At 44.6% G+C, this 13420-nt stretch overlaps 1 protein-coding gene across 1 annotated transcript; it reads left to right on the forward strand.

The window, feature by feature from the left end:
* The first annotated feature begins 1233 nt into the window (after positions 1-1233).
* Positions 1234-9391, forward strand: lhx1a (LIM homeobox 1a). Its single transcript, XM_071894676.2, is given in 6 exon segments — positions 1234-1276; positions 1279-1402; positions 3344-3567; positions 4462-4745; positions 7627-7792; positions 9012-9391. Coding segments are annotated over 6 exon segments (1221 nt in total).
* The last annotated feature ends 4029 nt before the right edge of the window (positions 9392-13420 follow it).

Consider the following 13420-nt stretch of genomic DNA (forward strand, 5'->3'; position numbering starts at 1 on the left):
TTCAGCGGTCTGAGCCATGCAATAAGAGTCTAGCTTCTTTATACCGAAGATGCCACCATATCTACCTGCTCAGATTGCTCCTTCATGTCCCTTCATGCCCAGAAGACAATTTGATCAGCGGCTGAAAAGTGGCGCGTCTTCCCCTCCTCGCCCGCGCCTCGCCGCCGCGGCTGCTTCCTCCAAACACATTCACTAACATATGACAGTTTCAGGGAAATTCTTGACAATTGGTATCTTGAGTGTGGCATAAATAGCAAGGCAGAGCCCTCGCTGGGTTATGATGGGATGGCTGATGGTCGCTGGCTCGGAGAGGCGCTGATTGGTCCGGCCGCGGCCTGACGTCAGGAGGCTGGGAATAAGGCTGAGCTGGAGCTTTAGGAGCAGACAGAGTACTGGAGACCCAGCGCATCCCAGCATACACAGTACTGGGGACTGAGGGCATCCCGGCATACACAGCGTCCTGGACCCGCCAGCGCATCCCAGCATCACCGACCGACCGACACACACATCCTGGACATCCGACAGAGCCAGAGGAGAAAACACTTTTCTTTTTGTTGTTGTTCTGAGATCTTCTGGGTGTGTTATTTTGTTTCTCAACGGGTGCTGAACAGTGGATACGCGGCCATGTCAAAGTACATTGAATTATTTATAGGCACGCGCGTCTTGCTGTGTGACAGTATTGCCCTAAAACCGTTTCATTAGACGCCTCTTCCAGCGCTGACTGGCACACGTCGCTTTTCCTCGACCAATGCGTCACTTCAAGAGCGCCGGGACAACCAGACAGGCTTTGGTCTTCTCATTTGAGCCGATCTGCAGGTTGTGTTGATCTCTCTCTCTCTCTCTCTGTCTCTCTCTGTCTCTCTCTCTATTTTTGTTTTCCTGACACTGGTTTAATTCATCTGCATGCGTGTTTTGCGCGTGGCAGCGGATCCAAAAAGGACTGATTTTTGCGAGGCTTTGTTTTTTTGGGGGGGCTTTTTCCCACCTCCCACCTGAGAGGACGCCTTGGCACCAGCGATCGCCGTCCCCCTCCTGTCTGTTTGGACGCTGAGCTTTTTACGCATGCAGGGAGAAATCTGTGGTGACACCTGATCGACTGCTTCTCTGAACACATTGACCCGGGAGCTCCAGGCGAATCAGGGGAACCAAATACTCGGGACGAAAGCGGTCAATGCTCGGCCTGCGCTGTTGATTTTGTTTGTCTGGTTCATTGTGGGTTGCCCAGCCAAAGCCATGGTCCACTGCGCCGGCTGCGAGAGGCCTATACTGGACCGTTTCTCCTCAACGTGTTGGACAGAGCCTGGCACGTCAAGTGCGTGCAGTGCTGCGAGTGTAAATGCAATTTGACAGAGAAATGTTTCTCTCGAGAAGGAAAACTGTACTGCAAAAACGATTTCTTTAGGTAAGCTGGGGAAGGGTGACAGCGAAACTACTCACCACTGTTTTTTTTTTTTTTGCTGAATATATCTGTCTGGTTTTATGTCAGTGGCTGGATTGCAGAGCCGGTAACAGCAGGTAAAGAGACTTCAATTAGGAAATGATCCGTGCTTCATGTCACTCACATAATGGAAGAGTAATCAAAATATGAGCAAAAAGCTGCAGCACAAAGATGCTGCTTCTGCCTAAATGGATGGGAAGCATTCTGGGTTTTTTCCAGGCCTAATATTTGAGCTACTTTTAAAAAAATGTATTTTATATTTTTTATATTTTCAATTATATTCTTGATTATTTTGATCGTTTTTCTATAAAGCTATTCAGTGCGCGTCATATAGTGCAGATAGAATGACTGTATCTTCTGCGTTATTTACAACTTTTAAATAAGTTTTGTTCATTAACAATCACCAACATAGGGGCAATTCCTAATAAACTGGAACTGTCTCTCCTGTATTTGGAGACTAAAATACTCAGGATAAAATAAAAAACAAATATAGGCCTATTTATAAAAACTTTAAATAAACTTGGGGGGAAATATGAAAATGATTTAGAAAATAAATTATGGGTTGCTGATTGTGGCACACGCATAACAAATGCTGGGTCTTTTATTTAAAAATTTTTTTAAAAGAAATTCCAAAATAAAATGAATGACCCGCCTTGCCCATGCCTGTAGGCGTGAATTGGGATTCGGAGGCGATAAGCTTTGATTAGGACGAGTAATTAAAAGCTTGTTAATTTGGATTCTTATGCAAAACAAAGGGGGCAGCAACATTAAACGCGTGTGCACTCGCTCTCAGCTGGGGGGGAATCTGGAAGGAAATCGAGGAAATCACACTTGGGTTTTTGGGTTGTTTTTTTTTTACTGCGTCCAGGCTGCCGGGGAGCAGCCAGGATCAAACCCCGGCCAGAGGAGCGCAGCGCCGGGTGTGTTTGCTCAGTCCGACTGGGGAGGACGTGATAAGTGGATTTGAATAGTAAACTAGTTTAAAAGATCAAGTCCGCAGACAATGCAATCACAGACTCGCAGTCAACAAGCAGTGCACACCGCTCAATACACATTTACCGTTAGGGCTTTCATTTCCACTTTCAAAGTTGTGTATTGCGTTCAAAAAAGGACAAGTACCCTAACTGTTCCAAAATGTGCTGGATAATGAGTTTGCGTGAAGGAGGATTTAATATGTAAGAAAAGGCCTGGTGGATGATAAAAAGAGGTTTGAAAAAAAATCACCACATTTGATAATCATCTTTATAGGCCTATCCAAGGCTATGCAGTGAGTGCTGGAAAATAGAAAACAGATTATAAGAAAAATGAAAGAACTTAAATTAGAGTACATTGTTTAAAATATTTCTTCCATTTAAATGAATTGTCCCCCCCCCCCTCCCCCCCAAATTAGTTAGTATAGAATTTGGTCTCCAAATGCTTAAAAAATATGAATCTGTTTAGATTCTAGTCTCCAAAATGTTTATCCAAAATAGCTTATGAGTAAAATCTAGTCTCCAATTTTTTTTAACGTTAGTCTCTTATAGAGTTTAATCTCCAATTATTTTTTTTCCAAAATGTGCGTTTATGTAGATTCGAGTCTCCAAACGCTTTTTTTGTTTGTTTTCCAAAATGTCAGTTTATGACTTGAGTTTAGTCTCCATTTTTTTCCCATATTAATTTTTTTCCCAAAATATGAGTTTGTCTATCTATTCCCCAATGCGTTTTTCCCCCTAAATGTGATTTTATATAGAGTCTTGTCTCCAAATGTATTTTATTTTTCCAACATGTGAGTCCATGCCTAGATTCTAATCTTCAAAAAATATTCTAGAATCCCGTTCATCTCTCTGGCCGCCAAAACTGGACATTTGCTGTGATTTGCTATTAAAACAAATAATCATAATAACGCCACGTATCTTTCTCCTGCAGGCGGTTCGGCACGAAGTGTGCGGGTTGTTCGCAGGGCATTTCTCCAAACGACCTGGTCCGGAGGGCCCGGAGCAAAGTGTTTCACCTCAACTGCTTCACCTGCATGATGTGCAATAAGCAGCTTTCCACCGGCGAGGAGCTCTACATCATAGACGAGAATAAATTCGTTTGCAAAGACGATTACCTAAACAACGCGAGTGTAAAAGACACCAACCTCCTCTCAGGTACGGAGCCGGGCGCGCGCAACGGGCTAAATTGTGATGGATGTGATGCTGCTCGGCCCTGCCGGGGTTCATCATTTCCACGACCTGGGCTGCACAGCATAGAAGCAGAGAATTAAGCAGAAACACGGCCTGTTGTCCAGGACGGGTGTTTAGACGTTTGTGTCTTGATTTTTCAATGATAAGAGAATGCTCTGTTTCCTTAGAAAAAAACCCAAATGTGCAATATTTTCTTTTCAAGTTTTTTTTTATAGGATGAGGATGGATTGTTCCCCCATTTAGGCCTGTAATGTAAAATCCCTGCTGAATTATTTTTGCTCCAAAAATATGTCATGTTGCCTTTTTATCCCCCCATTTACTCAGACTAGGCTTGCTTTGCCATTGCTGCTCCCTCATTTAAACCTTTCAGGGAGGCAGTGGAGGGTAAAGCCACCTAAAATCAGCTTAGCCACTTTTTTTGCAGCCCATCTTTACAGGCGGAAATCAATTCATAGTGTGCATGTAAGGCTGATGTAAGGCTAGGGTTGGAAAAAGCAGGAATGAACACTGAAAATGTGGTTGATTTCTCTAATATTGGTGGTCGTTTGCATCATGATAATATGACTGGAGGTCATAGTTCACCCATAGTTTATTTCCCACTACATCACTGGAGATAGAGTCTACGGTATATATATATATATATAGAGTAATATGTGTAGTACAATCAATGCTTTGCTGAGAACAGGATGGATTTTTGTTCATATTGGTGCTTGTTTGCCTTAGGATGATCAACAACAGAAGGTCATATTGTAGTTTTTTATTTACCACATCACTGCAGCCGTTGCCACGTTTGGATACGTGTAAATAAAGCTTATTCTCATTCTTGCTCTCATTTCATTTCCCTCGTCCTCTCCACAGTAACGGCATGCAGTGACCCGAGTCTATCGCCGGACTCTCAAGACCAGCTACAGGACGAGGTGGGCCTAAAGGACTCGGAAATAGCCAATCTGTCCGACAAGGAAACGGGTAATAACGAAAACGACGACCAGAACCTGGGGGGGAAGCGGCGCGGCCCTCGGACCACCATCAAGGCCAAGCAGCTGGAGACTCTGAAGGCGGCGTTCGCTGCGACGCCCAAGCCCACCAGACACATCAGGGAGCAGCTGGCCCAGGAGACCGGCCTGAACATGAGAGTCATCCAGGTACCGGCGCGAGCGATGCGGTGTATTTGGCATTATTGTTGTTCTCAAATTGGGTTCCAGAGACCCCCAGGGGTGCTTGATGGTGGTGGTGGTGTGTGTGTGTGTGTGTGTGTGTGTGTGTGTGTGGGGGGGGGGGGGGGGGGGGGGGGGGGGATGTTGTTCCAGGGGGTGCAACCACCACCAAAATGAGGAATAGTCCAATTAATGAGGGTTTTATTCATAATATGTCCATAAGTATCAGGGAAAAAAAGGAATACTTCTGCAGTGGTTCTCACACTGGAGTCTGATGGAGTCTGCGCCCCCTGGAACCCCCGTCAATAGTGTCAATAGTGTCATTTCACTGTGACTTAATTTATTTGTCATTCATGTAACATCATGTCCAGTATGCATATTCATCATCCAGAGAAAGAGTAATAGTTATTGTATAGCAGTGATTCTCAAAGAGGTCCAGGCTTTGGGGTGGGAGGTCCAGGTGTGGGGGGGAGAGGTTCCAGGGGAGGCAGCTACCAAAAAAAAATGAATTTCACTATTATTGAATTCACTAGTCATGTCCCATATGTCCATATTGATCAGCAAAAAAAAAAGGAATACTTATTGTGTGGGGTCATGGGACTCCTTGAGGTGGTTGCAGATTGTCCTCAGCAAAACGAGGAATAGCTTAATTCCACTTCTATTTCTAATTCTCTAAAAAATAAAAAAAATTAGAGAATGTACAAGAATGACTACTGTAATCCTAAATTTCACTCTCACCTCTATTATCTCCCCATGTACAGTGCAGACAGTTCTACTGTTCAATACTAAATCAACAGCTCAAATCTCCCCATATGGGACTAAATCTGATCAAATGCTCGGTTGGGTCTGATGTGTTTCTATCTGAGGGTCTAGTGCAAGAAAAACGGTTGAGGACGCCCTGATATATTATGGAAATGGGATTCAGGGGACACTTATAGGTTGAGGAGGTGGGTCCACACCTTGTCTGTTATTTAGGGTGTTACGCACTAATTAAAAGGTGTGATATAGCAGCTTATATTTTATGGAAATATGTCCCTGACACGCTGCCAGACTGCAGGACCAGGCCCCGGCAGAAGCTCCACCTCCCGGCTCCCTCTCGCATCCTTCGCTCTCTTAAAAGGAGGGGGCCCCCTTTTTTCCTTCAAACTGCGCGGTCACATTGAATTCATTAAGCTAAAGATTGGCCGCGGCCGAGGTTTATTTGGAAACGGGTAATTTATATGGGTATTTTTGATTCTTGGCGCGCGCGACGGGCAAACACGCCAACTGGCGCCGGGCTGCTGGGAGCGCTGGGAGCCGCTGGGAGTCCTGGCACAGCGCTGCCATCACGTTTTGCGACCACATTTAGCCATGCTGTGACCGTTTCCAGCCAAGTGGAAAGGCAGAAATCTGTTTCAGGGGTCTTCAGATTGTCTCCTCATCCTCTGAATTACAGCAGGGCGGTGTGAAGTTAAACAAGGGCCATGCAAACACAAACAAATGGCAAAACATGTATCATTATTAGCATTCTTATTATTATTATTAGCATTTTTATTATTATTAGTATTATTATTATTAGCATTATTATTATTATTATTATTATTATTATTATTATTATTATTATTATTATTATTATTATCATTATTATTATTATTAATATTATTGCTATTGGTATTCTTGTTATTATTATAGGTGGTGTTACTGCAACTATTAGTATTATTATAATTGGTGATGGAGTCGTTTTATTAGTGCTACTATTATTATTATTATTATCATGATTATTATTGTATGTCGGCCTATTTTATGTTTCCTTTTCGCAAATTGCATCCCTTTCCAATAGGATAGTATTGTTTCACGCGGTGTTTTGTGCGTACCAAAGTATAGATGGGTAATTATTGTCATACATCATTGCATAATATATAAGCAAACATATTAGGCCTACTCCCAGAAAAAAGAGCCTCAATTTGGGTACAGGCCTAAAAAAAATATGGTTGGAAAATCGAGCAGTTGTGCATTTTTATTTTGATCATAGATTTTTACAGTTGTGGTTTTATATCTATGTATATGTATGAGCGTCAGGGAAAGGCAGAGCGTAATTAAAGGAAGGCAGCCTATAGATTAGGAAATGATAACCTCCACCGGCCCGCTAATATATCGGTAACAACCCTCCTATTAAGTATTAATTGGAGATTTTAACTCCTCGCCGCTGCAGCCTCCAGTCGGAGTAAATGGAGGGTTAAAAGATCATTAGGGAGGTTAGATCTGACTCTCCTCCTGATGATAATTAGGCGCAATCCTGTCACCGCGAGGCCTGCGGATTTACCGCACCAGGTCATCACGCAAAAGACCTGCCGCAAACACACACACACAGGGAGGGAGAGAGAGAGAGAGAGAGAGAGAGAGAGAGAGAGAGAGAGAGAGAGAGAGAGAGAGAGAGAGAGAGAGAGAGAGAGAGAGAGAGAGAGCTCGGTTATTTACTCGAATAACAAAGCTGCAGGAGCAAAGCCAATGCGGTCCAGGTGCCAGGATCAATTTGACACCCAATTAGACTCTCTCTTATATGGGGGGTAAATTTACATAGCCGGGTTTATTAGCCTATCCAAAAAATCCTCCCAGCCTATAGGCCTATTTTACAAGAGGACCGGCCTGCCTAGAAAGTTTTGCTCTCTTTTTTTTTGTTTACATATTTCCATATACCACAGGAAAAAAATCCAACCAAACATCACGCCTCTGCAGCAGCCCTTTTACCATTCAGCCCCGACCCGAAAAATCTCCCGCACAGCATTCAAAATGGCGTCAGCCTATTGCATGTTTTGAGTGACAAGATCTGACCTGTGTGTGTATGTGTCCGTGTGTGTGTGTGTGTGTGTGTGTGTGTGTGTGTCTCCAGGTCTGGTTCCAGAACCGGCGGTCCAAAGAAAGACGCATGAAGCAGCTGAGCGCGCTGGGCGCGCGGAGACACGCGTTCTTCCGCAGCCCGAGGCGGATGAGGACGCTGGTGGACCGGCTGGAGCCCGGGGAGCTCATCCCCAACGGGCCCTTCTCCTACTACGGAGGTATGCACCGCGGCGTTTACTGTGTATTTAGGAATTACCTCACTTTGTCTGATAAGTGAAATTATAATTTTTTTCCCCTTTCAAAATGACTTATGGTAGATTCTCATATCCTACACAGGCTATTTTTCCATTCTTTTTTGTATCACTAAAAGACTGCTGCACCCTTATAATGCTGGAATGCTCATAATTTCCATTCATGCATATTATTTAACATGTCCAAGTGTTGAAATTGTTGGTTGTTTCTACACATGCAACAGCCTCAGTTTCATCTTATCTTACCTTAGTTAATTTTATTATCATGCCTACACATTTTTTTGTAAATTACTGAGTGCACTCTTAAATGTTTCCATATTGGCTTTATCTGTGGAGACATAAACCCCCTCATCAGGATAGGTGTTGAAGAAGCAATAAAGCAATTTTAGCTAGGTGTGTGTGTTCACTGTAACAAGGCAATGCCACCTAAATGGAAGACACCATGTCTTTCCTTCAGGTTTCTCAGCTCCTTTAGCAGAAATTGACACATTCATTTAGTACAGTAAATTAAATTAACACAAGTCTATGAATAAATAATCAATGCATTTGAGGCAAGGGGTTTAGGAGCACTTGTTTAATGTCATGGCAGGCTGAAATGTTTAAAGGGGTGGGGGTGGGGGGTGGGGGGCTTTTATTGTTGAAACAAAATGAAAACTGCAAAGATATTTTTTCTGCTCGCGCCCCACCTCTCGTCCTGCTTTCCCTCGCACTGTTTGCTCACCTCTCCCATTGCATTTTTGGATATGAGACAGCCAGTTAAATTTAGTTTAAAATGTGACTGTGATTTGATATCTCTCTTGGCTTTGAAACGCTTTGAAATATCTGCACTGATAATTTTCAGAGGGTTCCATTTGTGCTCACGCTTTTGTCCCTTCCCGCCGAGGCAAAAGTCTAATAATATTCTGCTGAAATGAAAAAATCGGTCTCAGTAGGTAGAATCGCTGATGAAATGGCCCCCATTTTAATTAATTTTGTGGCGACGTTGTTCTCCCCACCCAATTGCAGTTTTGATTTAAGTGTAACGCGCTCTGTGACTAATGTAGCACGGCGAGGGTCTCTCTCGCTCTCTAATACAAATCAAGCTATGTATATTCAATGAATTCCTCAATATCTCTGAAATTATTTCCGCGCGGCCATTGTTCTCAGCGCTCACGTCGGGGTGTTTTTTTCTCTCTTGGATCTGCAGATTATCAAAGCGAGTACTACGGCCCGGGAGGGAACTACGACTTCTTCCCTCAGGGGCCTCCGTCGTCGCAGGCCCAGACCCCGGTGGACCTCCCCTTCGTGCCCTCCTCGGGCCCCACGGGCACCCCCCTCGGAGGCATGGACCACCCCCTGCCGGGCCACCACCCCTCCAGCGAGGTGCAGCGCTTCTCCGACATCATGTCCCACCACCCGGGGGACTCCCCCAGCCCGGAGCCCGGCATCCCGGGGCCCCTGCACAGCATCTCGTCCGAGGTGTTCGGCCCCAGCCCGCCCTTTACCTCACTGTCGCTGAATGGCAGCGGATACAACAACCACCTGTCCCACCCCCCCTCGGAAATGAACGAGGGCACCGTCTGGTAGCTTTGGGAGAGCGGACTCCACCGGCGGGAGATACAGTAGCGGAGGAGGGTGGCGGTGGGGGTTGGGGAGGTGGGGGTGGGGGTCGAGAGCAGGGGCGTGGGTGTCGGCGGGGTTAGGGGAACGCCATCGAATCATGATTTTTTTGCTAATTTTATATTTATTTATTTATTTTCTTGTTTGATTTTTTTCTTTTTTGTTGTGGGGAAAGCGTATTCGGCATTAAAAACAAACGTGGATAGTATGATTCTGAAAAAAACATTTTCCTCGGTATTGTGTTTTGGTGTTTTTTCAGATTGCTTCTTTTGCCCCCCCTCCCCTGTCCAACCACACTCTGAATCCGAAACTGGACTTTGTTGTGGCGTACAAAAAAAATAAAAATAATAAAAGACTGGGCAAGACTGTTGAACCGAAGGCCCCCCCCCCCCCCCTTCCCCCCCTCGGGGCCCCCGGGAGGGGGGCACCCTGCCCTCGACGGCTGTGACCCCTCCTGACTCCTGTCAGTGGCCTAGCATAGCGACCAAACCTCCAAACGCTCACCAGTGGGGAAAAAAAACAACCCTTTTGAAATCTCCTATAGTATGTCCCGAACACGAAAACATCATTAGCTACTGTCAAAGACTTCAACAGCTTTACAGAGAGAGAGAGAGTAAAAGGGCCGAGGGTTGGTTGTGCGCTGACCTGGCACTGTAGGAAGGCTGAGCGGCGTTCAGACTCTGTTTGAGGCACTAGACGTCTCCCTTGTATTTATTCAGAAGCTCCTCAGACCTCTTTGCCTCTTAAGGCTCTGCCATATTGACACTTAAACAACCTTTTTGACACTCTATATGTTTCTGAAGGCCAGAGGAAATGACAATTTTTTCCTCCGTCTGGACTATTTCTTTCCTTTTTTTTTTTTTTTTCTTCTTCTTGGTTTCAGAATTTCCACCAAATCTGAAGAAGGCCGCCTTCAAAAGGCAAACAGTAAAAAACGCTCTACGGATTGCAAACCCTTTATTTAAAATGGAAGTGAACTTGAAATGTTGTTGAAATGAAGTCTACCTTCTAAAAATCTTTTACTTGGGGTTCTAAAAGGGACTTAGAACAGTCAACTGTTTACGTAATCTATTTAATTCAGGAGTCCAGAAGTCTCGAACCATGTTTTAGAACCTCTCGATCCACATAAAAATGTTCCAAGCAACCAACCAAACTTTTGTATTGATTTCATTTATATTGTATGGAGATAAAAACACATTTGCTGGGGTTGTGGTTCACTGTGCTAGTTTGTACAAGATGTTGTTTACAAAAAAAAAAGACAAAAAAAGAATAAAAACATAAGTAAGTAGACAGTTGCCAAATAAAAAAATAGCACAAATACTGTTAAAGTGCTTTGCACCATCATCTGCAGAACGTGTTGAGACAAAATGTAAGTGTTAAAAGGAGTAATTGACTTCTTAATTTTTTTAGTCTGCTGACAATACATTCATAAAATTGTTAATATAACATACTTAGACAGGTTTTATTTTTGTGTCTTCAAAGGAAAAAATCCAAACTATTAAAATCGATGGTCAAATATGCAGCTAGTAGCTGCTACATCTCTTTGAATATCAAGCCCTCATGGTATGTCTTTTATTGTTCCAATAAACCTAAGCTTATGTGACCTCCAGTGCATATTAGACCATTCACTGTATAAATACAACATGTTGACAAAAAATGTGTTTCTAATAAAACTAGAAAATATACATTTGAATTTTAACATATTTTCTTTGGAGCAGTTATCTTACAGTATACCTTTACCTTATTATGTATTATGCATTATGGACTGTCAGAAAAACCATACATCACAGGCTTCTCGTTAAGGGAGTTATCAGGCCAGTGTCACTCATTTTCATAATGAACGCATTGTGTCCACATGTCTAATTTTCCATTCATTTGGAGTGTGAAATAATTGGCCTTTGTAGACGTCATGACAGGTAAACATTTGTTAATTCTGATTAATGGGATTCGAAACACGGACTGAAACTGAAACTGCCGAAAGATCTGCACAGAAAAAAAGATTTGCGCTCCTCTAAGAAAGCACCTGAGCAGGAGTCTGGATGAGAACATACCGACTTATAGACTTTGACCGCGGTCGTAGAAACACGCGGTGCGAATATGGCGACGCTAATCCTAAACTGTCAACAAAGGGCTTTTCTTTTTCCCTGCTGCTGCATCGCAGTCGATCCTGACCGGCTGCGGCTGCAGGTTCTCCCTTTCCCCGCGTTTCTAAGAACAATTCATAGACGCAATAGAGCAGGGATTTAAACAACAAGGAACTTTTTTGCTGACTTCAGTTTCTCCCAGTCATGGAAAACAGTGGACCGGCTTGCCGCAGCTGACACAAGGGGGAGTTGTACTATTAAGTGCAGAGAATGAATTCATGAAGTTATGCTGATGCCGTTTCTTTCCCCCGCCACTTCTTGCCTCTGCCTCGGATTCTTTGGGGTGTATTCAGTTACTCGAGGTCGCCGACTAATCATAAGCAGTTAGATGTGCAACTGTGAAGGACAATGATGAAATTGCCGTGACCGCGGCTCTCCTGCTTGTTACGGTTTTATTAGCCCCACTCCTACATTATTATTCCCCGCAGCTTACTGTTCTTGTGGTGCGGTCTGATAGTTGGGAGGGACTTCTCCGAACTTATTCCGGCGAATATAGCCGTAATAATAATCAAGAAGCCAAATACGAGGCGTGATCTTTTGCGAGGGAGGATAAAAAAAAAAAAAAATTCATAGTTGTAGGGAAACGAGTCACGGGCCGCGGGATTGCGGGGATGAATCCGGGGGAACCCTTTATCTCCCTAACCCCGCGTATGCAGTTAGGACCGCGCGCAATCCTGGTTTCTCCCCCTGCCTCCAGACTGTAATCCACCATGAATTAATCATGGTCTTGAGAGTTAACCAAGCCTGGGGGGTTGGGGGGGGCAGGGGGGGGGCCCGGGGTCTGGGTGGGGGCTGTGGCAGGGATATAGGTCTGTGTTGAGCCCCTGGGCTTAGCCCCCGCGGTAACGCCATGCACCGCCGACTGACCGACCCCCGGGGGCCACGGCTCTTTAAATTCAAATCTCCTATTGATCGCTCGACAGCTATCGGTGCAAACTGACCTTGTAGTCGGCGCTGGAAAAATAAAACAAGCCTTAACGGCGTTGAATGGTTTTTAAATGACATTTTCAATTTCGGAGCGAGGACATTTGAATAGCCCGCACACACACACACACACACACACACACACACACACCCACTGGGATCCAAAATAAGTGTGTGTATGTGTGTGATTAGCGGGGGGGTGGTGTAGGGTGATGGGGGATAAAGGCTGGGGGGGGTTACAAAATGGTTTACTTTAGGGTACGACGGGGTCCAAAATACCGAGCCAATAGGAGGATCAGGCCCAGCAGGCGAACATTGAGATACTTGTGCGTTCAAACTGAGAAGGGTGGTTTTTTTTTTTCCCGAGCCCCTCTCCATATGAGAAGCATTTGGCTTGTAGTTTTAAATGCGGAGCGGCTCAGCTGGAAGCGCGGCCTCCTCTGAGCGAGCGAACGTAGCGTCAGCACACAAACACATGGCACGGGTCCTCGTTTCTCCTCAAACAAATGACACATGTTGGGGGGAGCCAATTTCTTGGCCAGAAATGAGAAATGCTGTTAATCAGTGGAGCAGGTTGGTTGATCGCTGAGCCACATTTCCCTGGCTCAATACTCAGCGAGTGGGTGATACGCAGTCGTGTCGCTGCCTGATAAGCTGACCTCTGCTGACGAGCGCTTTGTTTTGCCGTCTCACAACTCTTTCCACTTCCTCTTTCCGCCCTCAAAGCAAAAAGATGTTAAAATCTTACAGTTTACAGTAATAATTCTCATAAAATAAATGTCCGTTTTGCTTCTCTCTATCACTAATTGATAACACACAGTAGCGATTGAACCCATAGCCGGTTCACGAAAACGTTCACATTTGCTGTTCTAAACAGCCCGTGTCTGGTAGGTTTTTTTCCCGGGAAAAATCCTTTGCCACACAGGAA

This window comes from Centroberyx gerrardi, chromosome 6 (assembly GCF_048128805.1).
Source record: "Centroberyx gerrardi isolate f3 chromosome 6, fCenGer3.hap1.cur.20231027, whole genome shotgun sequence".
NCBI classification, from domain to species: domain Eukaryota; kingdom Metazoa; phylum Chordata; class Actinopteri; order Beryciformes; family Berycidae; genus Centroberyx; species Centroberyx gerrardi.